General features: G+C 49.4%; 1 protein-coding gene across 5 annotated transcripts in view; it reads right to left on the bottom strand.

Moving 5' to 3' along the window:
* RIPOR1 (RHO family interacting cell polarization regulator 1) overlaps positions 1-13,558 on the bottom strand; it is a 108,947-nt gene that overhangs the window by 14,590 nt on the left and 80,799 nt on the right. For all 5 annotated transcript variants that reach the window (XM_084813157.1, XM_084813158.1, XM_084813154.1 and 2 more), the window contains exons 3-13: positions 12,107-12,259; positions 11,222-11,300; positions 10,750-10,773; positions 8,337-8,390; positions 6,677-6,829; positions 6,509-6,572; positions 6,140-6,183; positions 5,619-5,744; positions 5,367-5,515; positions 4,883-5,012; positions 545-1,243 (exon numbers count right to left, since the gene is read on the bottom strand). In XM_084813157.1, the coding sequence (XP_084669283.1) occupies positions 545-1,243; positions 4,883-5,012; positions 5,367-5,515; positions 5,619-5,744; positions 6,140-6,183; positions 6,509-6,572; positions 6,677-6,829; positions 8,337-8,390; positions 10,750-10,773; positions 11,222-11,300; positions 12,107-12,259 (1,675 nt within the window). The remainder of the gene's footprint in view (positions 1-544; positions 1,244-4,882; positions 5,013-5,366; positions 5,516-5,618; positions 5,745-6,139; positions 6,184-6,508; positions 6,573-6,676; positions 6,830-8,336; positions 8,391-10,749; positions 10,774-11,221; positions 11,301-12,106; positions 12,260-13,558) is intronic.

Raw genomic sequence — 13,558 nt, 5'->3', positions numbered from 1 at the left:
ATATGAAATGTCAGCAAGACACACTTCCTGCTCTCTGCAGTTCTTTGCAAGGTTGCAGAACGCCTGCCTCCTCTGCCCTACAGTGGCAGTGAGAAGAGGGTGCTTCCCTGGGTAAGAAGCATGTGCTCCCATTGTGGGCGTGGGATACTCATTTTGCACTAGAGGTCATGTGTGCTTCCTGTAATATCCGAAGTTGCCCTCAAAACCTTGGGGGGGGGAGGGGGAGGACAGGGAAGGGGGCAGCTATGAAGGATTTACTGTGATCAGGGAGTGAGACTTCACTGGTCCACCCAATGCTTCTGTCCCTTCCCACGATTGGCAAAAAATGTGCAATCCCCCCCTGCCCTCCATATTAAGCGAATAAGTGCAAAATGAATTCGCGTGCACCATTCATACAGGTTCCCAGAATTCAGCTTGGATTGGCTGAATTCTGGAAGCCAAGGTGACAGAAGCTGCATTACCTTGGCACCATGTTTGGTCACAATTTTTAGTCCCAAAAATGTTTCAGTCCCTTTCCCCCAGGGGTGGTCCCACTGTCACTTACCAAGAGAATCTCCTCTAGGCGCTTGAGCTCCTGCTCTAAGGTCTGTAGCTCAGGAAACTGTCCCCGGTAGTCATCCAGAGCAGAGGCCAGTGAGCTGATGGCCTCCTCCAGCCCACAATCTACAGGTTTGGGCCTTGGTGCCTCTGAGATTCCTGTGGGCAGAAGCTCCTTTGGGGCTGGCAGGGTCAATGAGGACTGAGGCTCCTGAGCTTCCGTGGCCTGACAGGTGGTATCCCCATCACTCCCCTCTGCAACGGGGGTGGCGCCATCAGCCTCTTGCTCTTCACCCTCACTGATCTGAGCATCCAGTGTTGAGCCCACACTCTGGGGCAAGGAGTCTGTTTCCAGGGCAGGCAGCTCCCTAGAGCTAGAGTCCCTGGGGACAGCACACTCTTGGTCCTCAGCCACTGGGAGGTCCACACTGGCCTCGCTGATCTGGCTCAGAGTCCGGGCATAGGGCACAAGTCCGTTCGCCATGGCCACCTCCTCTCGGAGGGCTGGCGGCTCTTTGTCCTCAGGCTGAGTGAAGGCAATTTCTATAGCGGGCGCAGTGGCCTGCACTGCGGGTTGCACGATAGGCCTGGGCAGCGTGTGGCGGGCACCTCCCGACAGCTGAGGGCTGGAGGAATCATCTGATGACTCGGAAGAGATGGACCAGGCTGCCCCATTCTCCAGCTCCTCCTGCTGCCGCAACATGTTCTGGAGAGAAGGCAGCACAGATGAGACACAAGAGGACTCACGTGCGTGCGTGCGAGCAAACAGTCTTCAACACCCTCCCTCCCATGCCACTCCACACTACAAATTCCCTTCCATGGCCCCAACCCTGTTCTCTCCCTTGCCCACTGAAGCATCATCATTTGTCCCTCCTTGACACCCCCTCCCCCAACAAGACAAGCTGTAACACACCCATTCTCATACCAGGTCATAGTTGAACTGCTTCTCCCCCCATTCCAACCAGCAACATGTACTTGGGAGGCTGTTCGTTTTGGGTGGGACAGAGTGAGTTAACAGAGAGAGGTTGTGCAAGTTTGATGGGAGAAAAAGGGACTGTTTCAACACATGACGTTTGGTTCCCACCTCCATCGTTTCCCATGTTATGGCTCAGCTTGCCACCTGGAGAAACCAGTTGGCCCAGGGCAGGTGATGCTGGCATCTCGTGCAGAAAATAGCAGCCTGCTCTATGTTTCACACACAGTGACAAACCCCCAAGGCAGCAGCCCGGCTACGCACACCACCCCCATACACACACACACACCTCCCTTCTCCTCCTCCTCCTCCCTCCAACCCCTGCCCTGGTTGCTCCACTGCCCTCCCCATCGCCCCCAAGCTCAACAGCTTGGGGGCGGTGGGGAGGAAGAGGTCCCTTTTTCTCTCTTTCTGCATTTTCACGGGGTGACCAGACATGCTGCGGAGTGAACTTCATTTCAACAGAATCCCCCCGGGCTGGAAAGCAAGATGGTGGGTGGGCTCCGGTGATATGAAAACTATACTTCCACTGAAGCAACCTAATATCGAGGAGCTTCCAGCTCTCCTCCTTACATCAACCACCGATGGATGGGGATGCCAATGGGCAGGGAGATGGCCCACACAGGTGGGTTTTTTTGTTTGCTAGGGCTCAGAAGTGACCATTTGCTACAAAGCACATGGCAACTATGCCAATCTTCTACTAGTCCACATGGCAGACCAGGGGAAAATTGCAGTTCGCTCCAGGTGGCACGGTACCTCCTTTCTAGAGATATTTGTTCCGATGTGGAAATACCCATCACACACAAGTCTGCTTGGTAAGCCTCAAGGAAGGAGAGCCCTCTTCCTCATCTGCAGCTCCCAGGACCCAAATCCTAGCACCAAGGCATAACCTCATGATGAATGCGGGCTGGACACAAAAGGATGGTAGTACAGAAGGCAGATCAGTGTGGGAAAGGCATCTATGGCTACACAAAGGAAGAGACAGAAGCCGGCACTATCCCACCCTACCTGCAGGGGCAGCAGCGAGCAAGCACGTGGCCCCTACAGAACACCACAAGCTGATTAGGCTCACTAGTGCAAAATGGCAGAGGGCCATGAAAGGTTCTCCAGTTACTCCTCTTGCCGTATCCCAGCTTTGGATTAGGCCTTAAAAACAGGGGACACAGACTAGCGCGCAGGAGGCGGAGCGCAGCTAGGGAGCCAGCACTTACACAGCCCCGAGGTGCCCTCGTGCCGAGCTGCACCGAGGAGACGTCGCTGCAGGAGCAGCTCCATGCCAGCCTATCCAGGAGAGTCTCCCGGAAGATGTCCAGCAAGGCCCACCTGTGTTTGGAGGCAGCCTCCTGGGGCAGGCTCTTAGGCAAAGAAAGAGGCAACCATCAGCACCAGTGAGGTCATCACAAGCCTGTGCCCCAGTTTCATCATGCTAGTGCCACTTGCCTGACAGGGAATCAGGCAGACCAGGGCTGTGGCGCATGTTTAGGGTGGGGCTCCTGAAGAGCCCCCCGCAAGGCCCTCCACGAGCCCCTGGCTTTGTGTGCTGTGCGTTGTTGCAACGGGGTCAATGCGTGAACAGACTGAGCCAGCGTGGGAAGAGCAACCACTCCTCCTGGTGTCAGTCAAGTTCCCCACCACCCACATCCCCGCTGTTATCGCCGGTCTGTGATTCCTGCAGGGAATTCCTACAGGAACAATGGTGATTCCCCCAGTGGGTGAGGCTTGGAGGCCAAGCCCCGCCCCCTCAAAGAGTCCAAGGAGGTTCCGCGGGCCAGATTAGGCCTGCTGGACGGAGGTTCCCCATCCCTGAGATAGACCATCATGTTAGGGCCGGCCCTACCATTAGGCAGGGTGAGGCAGTCGCCTCAGCAGCAGATGCTGGGAGGCAACAGTAAGGTGTTCAAGGAGAGAACCGTGTGCCTTACAGCCTACTCTGCACCCCCTAAGTTAGCCTGCTACTTTCAAATTCAGTGGAAAATGCTGTCCCAAGGTTAGTGTTGAAGACAGATTCATCTGCCAGTCCAGTCAGCTTATGTATATGGAATGGGAGGGAGCGCCTTCTTGTCCTGTGCCTCAGGCAACAAAGTGTCTTGGGCCGGCCCTGCATCCTGTCCAGCCCCTCTGGCAATGAGGTCCGGCCCGGTCTTCAGAACAGATGTAATTGTAGTTTCTCCTGCCAATGAGATGCCTGTCCTCCCTGCCCCCTTTCCTTAAATTTCCTCAACTTCTCTTGCTCGAGACAGAGGCCCAGTTCAGATGTAACAGTCCTGGTCTGATGAACAATGGTTTATTGGATCAAGAAAAAGTATTGTGCCCACCTGCTCTTTCCACCCCTTCCATTCTCTTGTGTGCCTTAAGGTAATACCTCCAGAGTTTGTTACACTACAGTTTCCTGTGACATCCAAACAAAGGAACTATGATTCAGACTTCAATTACAAACCAGGATTGCAAACAACAGTTTGATCCTGATTTGCAAGCCAGGAGTATAGTGAGAGATAAAATTACAGTTTTCCATTTCGGATGTAAGATGAAACTGTGGTTAAACAAACCTGGCAGCATTGCATTAAACATACTAGGGAGAAGGGAGGAAGGATTGTGCAGACACCTGGTTTGTTCTCAATCCAATAAACTATGGTATAATTCGGTCTATGATTGTTATGTGTGAACCGAGTCAGAGAGTACCAAACTCCTTGTGCCTAGGAGTGTTCCTAAAATAGAATTTTCAACGTCTTTTTCAACAACTGCTGCCAAACCTCCTATCAGTTGGGCACGAAGAGCAAGTTTGTTCATAATTATTTTATTATTATTAGGAGCAGCTGAGGGCAAAATGGAAGCTTCAACTCAGATGAAAGCAGGACCTGCTCCACAGATGTGTCTAGCTAATATGGCACAGTGGCTGAAAGAATCAGCTGTGATTCAGGAGGCTGCCAGTTCAACTCTCTTCTCAGTTATTATTCTTGGACAGCTAAGGAACATTATTCAACTTGAAAGGAAGCTAACTTAACCAAGAAGGGTGTTTGAGAACAGCCCCATCCAGAGAACAGTCTGGAGGCGGTTAATGCGTTTGTACTAACGCAAAACAGGTCTAGCCCTATAGGCTGCTTAGATTTGCAAACTCCTAGGAACCATAATGCAAGCTCATTATGAAAATGATGAGAAAAAAGTCCTACCACTCCTAGCATTCCCCAGCCAGCCATGCTGGCTGGGGAATGCTGGGAATGGTAGGACTTTTTTCCTGCCTAAACGTACATAGGATTGGATGCCTTAATGGCTTGTATTCACTCTAAATCCTTGATGGAGGTTGGGGAGGGGGAGAGAAAGAGCCCTACCTCACTCCCATATCTTAATAACCCTGCACCCCAAAGGAGCACTCACATAAAAGGCCTGTTCACGCATGGAGGGCGTGTCAGGTGGACTCTGGTTGTACGTTGAGAATCTCTTGTTGACTGTGGACGTCTTATTCACAGTGCTGGCAGATGATGGCTGGTCCTCTTTGTCGAAGGGGCTGGCCAAAGGAATATACAATGATTAGCAAAAAAAAAGGTCCGTCCCGTCCCCCCGTCCCCCCCCTGATTTGCTGCTGGAAGAGGATGCTCAGAGAGATGAATGCCTACTCTCTCCTGAACCCATTTGGGGAGTCATTATCTAGAGCAACCATTGGCTGTACTGGCTGGGGATGATGGGGGTTGTAGGTCAACACTCCTGGAAGGCACTAGGTTGGCTGGGGCACAGTGGTCCCTTTCTCCTCCACTTATCCCCACCTCTTCTCCCCAGACTGTAAAATCTCAGCCCTCCTCACGGTCACCCACCAGCATCTTCCAACATGGCTTTACAACAGAGAAACAAACAGAACGCTCACTTCCAGTTCACTTCCAGGCTCAGCTTGATAGTGCCCAGGTCGTTGATATCCACGGCCACCACCTGGGGCAGTGCCGCAAACAGGTCCTTGGTCTCACAAGAGACATTCCCCACCACCACGTGGCTGGCCAGGCTCTTGAGCTCTGTTACCTGGGCAGAGACGGAAGAAGGCAGGACTACTGAGAACGGGAGAGGCCTCGTCTTTCCAAAAAGAGAGGCCTCATCTTTCCAACGAGTGGGGGACACCGGTTACCTTGATAGACAGGAACTCTGTAATGAGGGGCAGGAAGATCATCTCCTCGCTGTCCCACACCTGCTTGCTGTTCGCCTCAATGCGGCCTCGCAGCTTCCACCGCTGGCGCCCGTACCTCATGAAGATCTGTCATGAGGAATTTAAGAAACATTTGTACCGACCAGATGGACAGACACCAACAAGACCTGCCTTGTTCTCAGACACCCACTCACAACCTTAAGCCAGCCCAGCCAAATGAAACCTTCTTCAGAGGGTGAGCAGAGGGTTGCGTGAGACAGGGGCCCAATCCACCTCATTATAGGAGGCCCTGTCCCTTGTGGTCCGGCTGAGCTGGACGACAGCTAACACTATCAGTGGTGTGGAGCTAGGCTCCTCTCAACCAAACTGGCTAGTTCCGCCACCAGCCAAGCCCAGTCATCTCCCACAATCCTCCCAAACCATGGAACCTAAGTCCCCTGCTCCCCACCTGGACATACACCCTACACAGGAACATAATCGACATACATCTCTCCCTCACAAACCTCATATTGGTCCCCAGCACAAAGCCTAGCAAAGCCAGCCAGCCCTGCAAGAGAAATAAGAGTTAGAGCGGGTATCATGGCCTATCTCACGACCCACCAGGGCATCCCCAGTTTTTCTGACCCACAGAAATGACAGGAAGGGGGAGAGGATCTAGAACCTCCCAAGCTGGTTTCCTCCTGAGGGGTTCCAGATGCATGTTTATGAGGTAAACCTTATTTTAAAAAGGGGGGGGGGATCAGCCGGCAGGAAAAGGGTTAAGTAGTCTTCTCCTCCCCTGCCCCCTCAAAATCTTGCCTTCCCAAACCTACTTTTCAATTTTTAAAATGGCCAACAGAGCTGTGTATAACATGTTATTTGTCCCTTGATACCTTTCATCTTGATGTGGAACTCTCCCAACTGGCTCTCCAGTTCACTCTCCAACAGACACATGTTCTGGAGGGGAAGACACCAAACCGCCACCTGTTAATGCCAGCAACCAAGAAACCTAGACCCCACTCGCCCACCGCCTACCTCAGTACTTGGCCGTCTTGACCCACCTCTGTGTACTCTTTGTAGCCCTTGCCGGCTTCGGCCAAGCTCTCGCGGGCCTCCTTGCTGCCAGGTGAACCAGCTGTGTAGGCCTTAACCATGTTGTGGGCTCCATCCCGGAGTCGTCGCTGGATGCAGTAGGACTCGTAGAGCTCATCTATCTGTCAAAAGGAAACCCACAAAGCAGAGGTGACACACTGTAGGGAGACTGAGCAGGAAGGTGGGCAGCCACAAACCTGGAACACCTCAAGCATCCAGCAGGCCTGTGATCTCCCCATGGCACACACTGTCCCACAGAACATTTTGCTTTGGCTTGTAAGGTGACCCTCCCTACCCTATTTTGTTTCTCTCCTCCCTTTGGGAGAGAAGTGCTGTTCCACTTTGTTCAGTGGAACAGCACATGCTTTGCATGTCACAGTGAGTGTCCAACAGCATCCAGTGAGCGTCCAACTCCCTTGGCTCCAGCTCCATTGGCTTCCGGTCAGTTTCCAGGTACAATTCAAAGTGCTGGTTATGACATATAAAGCGCTACACAACTGGGGACCAGTCTACCTGAACAATTGCCGCCTTCCATAGTCTGCCTGGGTTTTAAGGTTATCTCTCGGTGCTGCTGCTATCAGAGGCATGCTTGGTGGGGATACAAGAGAGTGCCTTCTCAGTGGCTGCTCCCAGGCTGTGGAACTCTGAACCAAGGGAGGCGAGGCTGGCTCCCTCTCTGCTGTCCTTCTGCCAGCAGACAAAGATGGCCTCTGGCATGTAAGCTAGTCAGTTGAGATGGGTGCTGCTTCTCTTCTTTCATTGCTGTGTTTTTAATTGCGTTTTTAATATATTTGTTCTGATTGTTTTAATTCTGTTTTTATTTTAAATGTTGTCTTTCATTGTTGTTAGCTGCCTTGAGTGCTACTGCCTAGTAGAAAGGTGGGGTATAAATGAAATAAATAAATGCAGGAGGTCCCAGGTTCAGTCCTTAGCAACTCCTGTTAAAAAGGATCATATAGTAGGTGATGGGAAAGACCCTTCTCTAACCGAGACCCTGAAAAGCAGCTCCCAGTCAGAACAGACCATACTGGGCTAGATGGAGAATAGTCTGACCGAGTTTAAGACAGCTTCCTACATTTATCAGCATCTTCTCCTGTACAGAGTTAGTTACGGAAGACACCTGAGAAACTATGCAAATGCACACACATGTGCACAAACTCATAAATGACTAGAACAGTAGGGGATACGATGCTGGAACTTGTGTGTATGTGTAATGTGCATTTTCATTTGGGGGATTCCTGAAGAAAGCTAGAGTAGGCAGAGGAAAGAGAAGTCTATGTATATTCACAACTGCACTGTGCAAGAGCAGAAATTGGCAGAGGGCACACAAGCCATAATCTACTCTCCCCGCACCCCAACATTTAAAAGAAAGGTTTCTAGTCCTTATGGTTTAAAACTGTGCTTGCAATGCCTGTTGGAATCTTAGAAGCCAGAGATGAGGCTGAGCAGGGTTCCTAGCTGTCAGGCCTGGAACTCCTGTTTCCTGCATACCTCCCTGCCTAAGCTATACAAAATAAGCAAACATATGCAAATCTACCCTAATTGCATAATTTAACAAAGGCTGCAAAAAGTTCAGCTGTTCTTGGCACAGAAATTCTTTTCAATGCCCAACTTGAAAGCAACGGGTACCTTGCTAGCATGAAACTCCAGACGGCGCAGGAACCGCTCGATTGACTTGACTTGCTGTGAAATAATTAAAAAAAACCCCATTAGATTGGAAGTGGAAATCCAACTGGCAAAGGAGTGCAGAACCACATAGGTCCTCCATGCTCCCAAGATAGCTATGAGAAGGACAGGGTCTCTAAGCTCTATTTGAAAAGCGATAGTAACAGTTTGCATTAGTGCCTGCAGACTAAACGGGCTTTTTTGCTGATCTGTTTTTGGATGACAAACTATTTGAATGTTCATTGGTATAAGAAAAAAATCTTTAAACCAGGGCGCTACAGCCTAGGTCAGGTTAACCATAGAGAATCCCTGGGCAACTGGCCAGGGTCGTTTCAATTTCACTGCTGTTTCAGGGGGAGGAGGAAATTGTTCAGGGCTGGAGGCGGGAGGAAATGGCATGGTTGTATTCTTTTAGGCATCATGTTTAAAGCTGTTTTGTTTGTTCCTGATGTTAACAGAATATAAAGTTGTGCTGTTTATTATACAGATGCTATTCTGCTACTAAGCTTATTTAAATGTCCGATATTTTCTCCCCATATTGCTTAAATCTGTGGAAAGTTGCCTTGGAGATCATTTAATCAAAAAGCATACATAATATCTATCTATCTATCTATCTATCTATCTATCTATCTATTTAATTTCCATCAAATTACAGACCTGTCATACATATCATTTTAAGCATCAGCTATCTTGAAAAAGAGAAGTCTAGGTTACCTGACTTCACTAGCCTATTAAGGGCACAATCCTACTGATTGCATCCTTGATGACTGTAAGTCCCCCATCTTCGCTGCCCCATTCTCCCACCCTGCATTTTTGCTAGATGGGCTTTTTTTGCCTGTCTAATGAAAGCTTCTCAGAGGGGGAGAGAAGGAAGCTGGAGAGGCTTCAGGGTAGCTTGTATCCTGGTATCTCCAGTCTGCTCCCCTCCCCACTGACTGAAACACTCCCTTTTTCCCCTCTCCGAGGTCAAGTTCCCAAACTTGGAGGCAGGTGGCACGATTCTTTCCACACTGGCTACAACGGGGAGGGGGACTGGAACTCTGATTCCCCCCTCCGAGGTCGGAGCACTGTCTCCAACTTCAGATCAGGGAATCCAAAATATCCTATGGCCCCTCAGACACTGTCTAGGGGCCACTGGATTGCTCCCTAAGAAGAAATAATACGGGAAGATATTATAATAATACTTGTACTACAAATTTCAGCACCACCCTGCTGCCCAAATGCCTCTTGATCTGACCTTACCACTATGCAAAGGTAAGGAAAGCTTTTTCCTCTTAATCAAAGGAAAAAGCTGCTTCCCTGTGTTTTCACTGCTTGTAGTAGTGGGATCCATACAAAACATAACAAGGGCTAGTTACATGATCGTCTTTTCCCCATCTAATTAACACATCTGGAACCCCAGCACCTAGTATCAATTTCCTTGATGTTAAGTATTGGGAAAGAAAGGGATCCAAGGAGTAGCCTCAAACATTCATCATCTGTTTAACCAGTTAACCCTTTCTGTATCTCTCTGGCAAGGCCAGGGAACCCTTTACGACCTCAAAGAGCCAGGGAATGGCTGAATCAAAAATGCCAAAGAAAACCATGTGGGGAGTTCAAGGGAAAAGGCTGTTCCCTTGATTTAACTGTGTTCTCCTGGATCCACTCAGAATTTGCTGCTGCAGCTAATCCTCGGACTGGAAATAGACAACAGGTTTTATAAGACAGCTGCAAGTCTTTTAAGAGAACCTTTGCTTCCCATGCTGTTCAACTATTTATTTTGTCCCACTGTCACCTCTGGTGAAACAGGTTTTGCAAGAGAGACAAAAACTTGCAAAACCTGTTTACCAGATGCAAAAAAAATGTGATTGGTGTACACACAAGTAGCAATACCTCTCTTGAACCACTTTCAACCCTCTGGGTGAAAAAAAATAATCTGCCACACCCCTTCAGCATTTTATTATATTTTCTTTTGTTATCTTTTCTTCTTTAAATCCAAAGCAGGCTTGGAGGCTCTTAGCCTGAATAGAGGAAGGGCCAGTGGGGGTGAAGCTGCTTGATCGTCTACCCTGCATCAGCAAAGGATGCTCTCCGAGGGGTTTCCTCCAGGGATGGGGCTTGGAGCCTAGGCCCCTGGAGGAACCCTAAGACGCGGTGCAGGCTAGATTGGGGTGCCCCATAGGCTGGATTAGGCCTGGGGGGAATGGAGATTCTGCACCCCTGCCCTACAGCTATTTTTCAAACCTCAACATGGCCCTCTCCAAACCTCTTCTCTCCCTACAAGGGTTCACCTGTGGGTGGGAAAGCAGCCTGGGGGCAGCGCTGCAGAGCTAAGCATCCCCTCCCTCCAACTCTTGTGCTCTTGGCTGCAGCCTCCAAGGTTACTCTTCAGACTTACCTTATCAAGGTCGTAGAGAAAGCCCTAAAGGAGAAAGGAGAAGGTAAGGGCTTAGGTTGGGCTCAGAAACCAGGGTTGATTGCTGTGCATAAAGTGCTATGCATGGCACTGCCAATCCACCAAAGTCATGCCCACTATTACCATACCAACAAGGGATGCACCATGTTTCCAGAAAGTGTGTTTTGTGCAGTGTGTGTGTGTGTGTGTGGGGGGGGGGGAATGGCCATCCTGCATGCCCGACACTAGTATAGCAACCCCTGGACCCAGGAAAGGTGCTGGCAACATCAGAGATACTGCAAGAATAAGAGCAAAGCAGAAGCTCTTGCTGAGCAGCACAGCTGAGACTCTAAAGCCCCTGGTAACAGAAGGCTCCCTTCTCTCCCTGGGCGGTCACCAGTCCTGCACTTCAGGGGAGTTAAGTGCACACACCCAAGGCAGGAATGTTTTTGGCTGACTTCAACCCTTCACTCACCAAGCGAGAATTCCTCTTGGACTCACGGATTTGGGTACTCAACTTTTCCAGCTCCAGCTGGTGCACCTCCAGATAAGCACTGTAGGGAGAAATGGGGTGAGCAGAGAAGGGGCAAGACTCTTCCCCCTCCTTCAAACAAACAAACACTAACTGTAGAGATTAGGGTAGACAGCAGCCTGGCCCCCCATTCAAGTCGCCTCAGCTCCTGCAGGATGTTATCCTTGGCAGCAAGGCCCACAGACAGAATGCTTTCCTTGCTCCAGCTTCCCAGCAGTCTGCACCTGGCACAGCTGCGGCCGGCAGAGATTCTGGTTCACAGGCTTAGCTGAGGAGGCCACTGTACTAACGGCCTGCATGTGTCCCCCACCCACTCACAGATTGTGGAGGGGAAGGAAAGAGGGTATGCAAGCATATACATGCATCAATCTATGGGAAGAAATACTGTGGTATACACAGCACTGGAGGCATTAAACTTAAATCATCATTAAACCATCTTAGTGGTTGTACCTCGATGATGAAACTCTCTCCCAAGGGAGATCTGCTTGGCACCTAGTCTGCTGTCTGTTAGGCGCCAGGGGAAATGTCCCGTTTAACCAAGCTTTTGGCTGATAGCTTGTAGACTTCTTGTTTTTAGTTACGATTGTTTGTTATGATCAGCAGGTGGCTGACACTGGTCTTTTTACTGCTGCTTTTGATATCTGGGTTTTATCTAATGCTGTTGGGTTTGTACTGCTAGTGAGTTTACATTCAATGCTGTTTCTTGTGAGCCACCAGAAACATACACCAATGTGAGAAAGAAAGGTGGCACACAAATATTTTGAATGAATAAACAAAACACCCCCAACACGGGGAGGGAAGCGCCTGCTGGGTGCAGCAACCACGTACGTCAGTCCCTTCTTCAGTGCTTCGTACACTTCGTCGAGTCGCTCCGGCTGGGGCACCTTGGGTGGAGGGGATTTGTGGGACATTGAAAACATCCTACTGACTCTGGAGCCAGACTTCCTGGAGACCGTTGGTGTGCTGAACACAGGGAAATTCCTACCAAAACAAAAATCCCCAAGCAAAGTAAGATGTTGTGGAGTTAGCAGACTGGGCTGACACTTTCAGTGGGTGGGTCGAGGGAGCCCAGCAACTCCATGATTCAGAATTGTATACTAAGCTTGCCTGTGGCACTCGAATGCTAAGGCCAGCGTAAGTCCTTTAGTTGGTATTCATGAACGAGTTGGAGGAAAAGCGAGGTCAGGAGACTGAAGTCAATGGCTCTGGCTATTGGGTGGTATAGAAATGTAATAAGTAAAAATAAATTAATGGGTAGAGATCAACAGATGTACACTAGTATGAAGTCCCCCAGTCCATTAGCTTCTAGAAGGCCTACCTAAATCTCTGGATTTACAAAGAACAAAGTTATTATTCTTTTACAGTAAGGACTAGAAGCTTGTTACTTCATTTTAAAGGCTGAGGTTTCTCACAATCCTTTACAAGCAACGGCATTACAGATTAGATACTGTATTTCAAGAGCAAAAAACGATTCTGGCAGCTGGAATTCTAATGATAGTTCTAAACTTTCAAGCAGAGGAACTGGCAGATACAGGGATTCTAAACATCAACATTCTCAGTGCTGAGATGGTAACAGTTGCCAAGCCAACAGGTACTGCTTCTTCACAGAAGTTTCAGGATCGCTGGCAGAAACTAGAAATGTTATTTTGAAGCAATTCAGTGCTTCAAAAATGTTCGCTGAGTCAAAATATTGATTTGCAGAACCATTTAATACACTGGGGGATTTTAAAAACAACAAAGAACCTTGCAGCACCTTAAAGATGAAATGTATGCGGCATAAACCAGAATAAATTCATTTATCTTTAAGGCGCCACAAGACTCTTTCTTGGTTTTGCTGCAACACACAAACCCAGCTGCCTCTCTGGAAATCGTATGGATTTTAACACTCCTGCTCTTTCTGCCTCACTCTGTCACCTAAACCTAACTGACCCAGCACTGCCCATGTGCAACAAATGCACAGAGAGTGATGGGCTGGAGACGTCTGTTTGCTGGCCCACCTCCCCTCTTGTTTACGTGCTATACAAAGATGGGCATTCACCACCAAGTCTTCTGATATGTCCTCTCACCTTGCCTGGGTCACGGTGGTCAGTACTTCAGGAATACAGACGCAAGACTCACATATTCAAGGAACAATGCAAGAATTATGCATTTTCCAAATGCCTCCACAGGAGTAAGAGAAGGCTTCCTAATATTGGTCTGCATCTATGCTATGGATGAGCCTGTTGGACAGGCTGCCTCCTGCCCCATCCTCCTACAAAGCATTTTGCTCCCACTCTAAAC

The sequence above is a fragment of the Heloderma suspectum genome, chromosome 8, assembly GCF_057233095.1.
Source record: "Heloderma suspectum isolate Gila_16-S chromosome 8, 16-S_ref, whole genome shotgun sequence".
Taxonomy (NCBI): domain Eukaryota; kingdom Metazoa; phylum Chordata; class Lepidosauria; order Squamata; family Helodermatidae; genus Heloderma; species Heloderma suspectum.
This window is presented reverse-complemented; position numbering and strand designations above follow the sequence as displayed.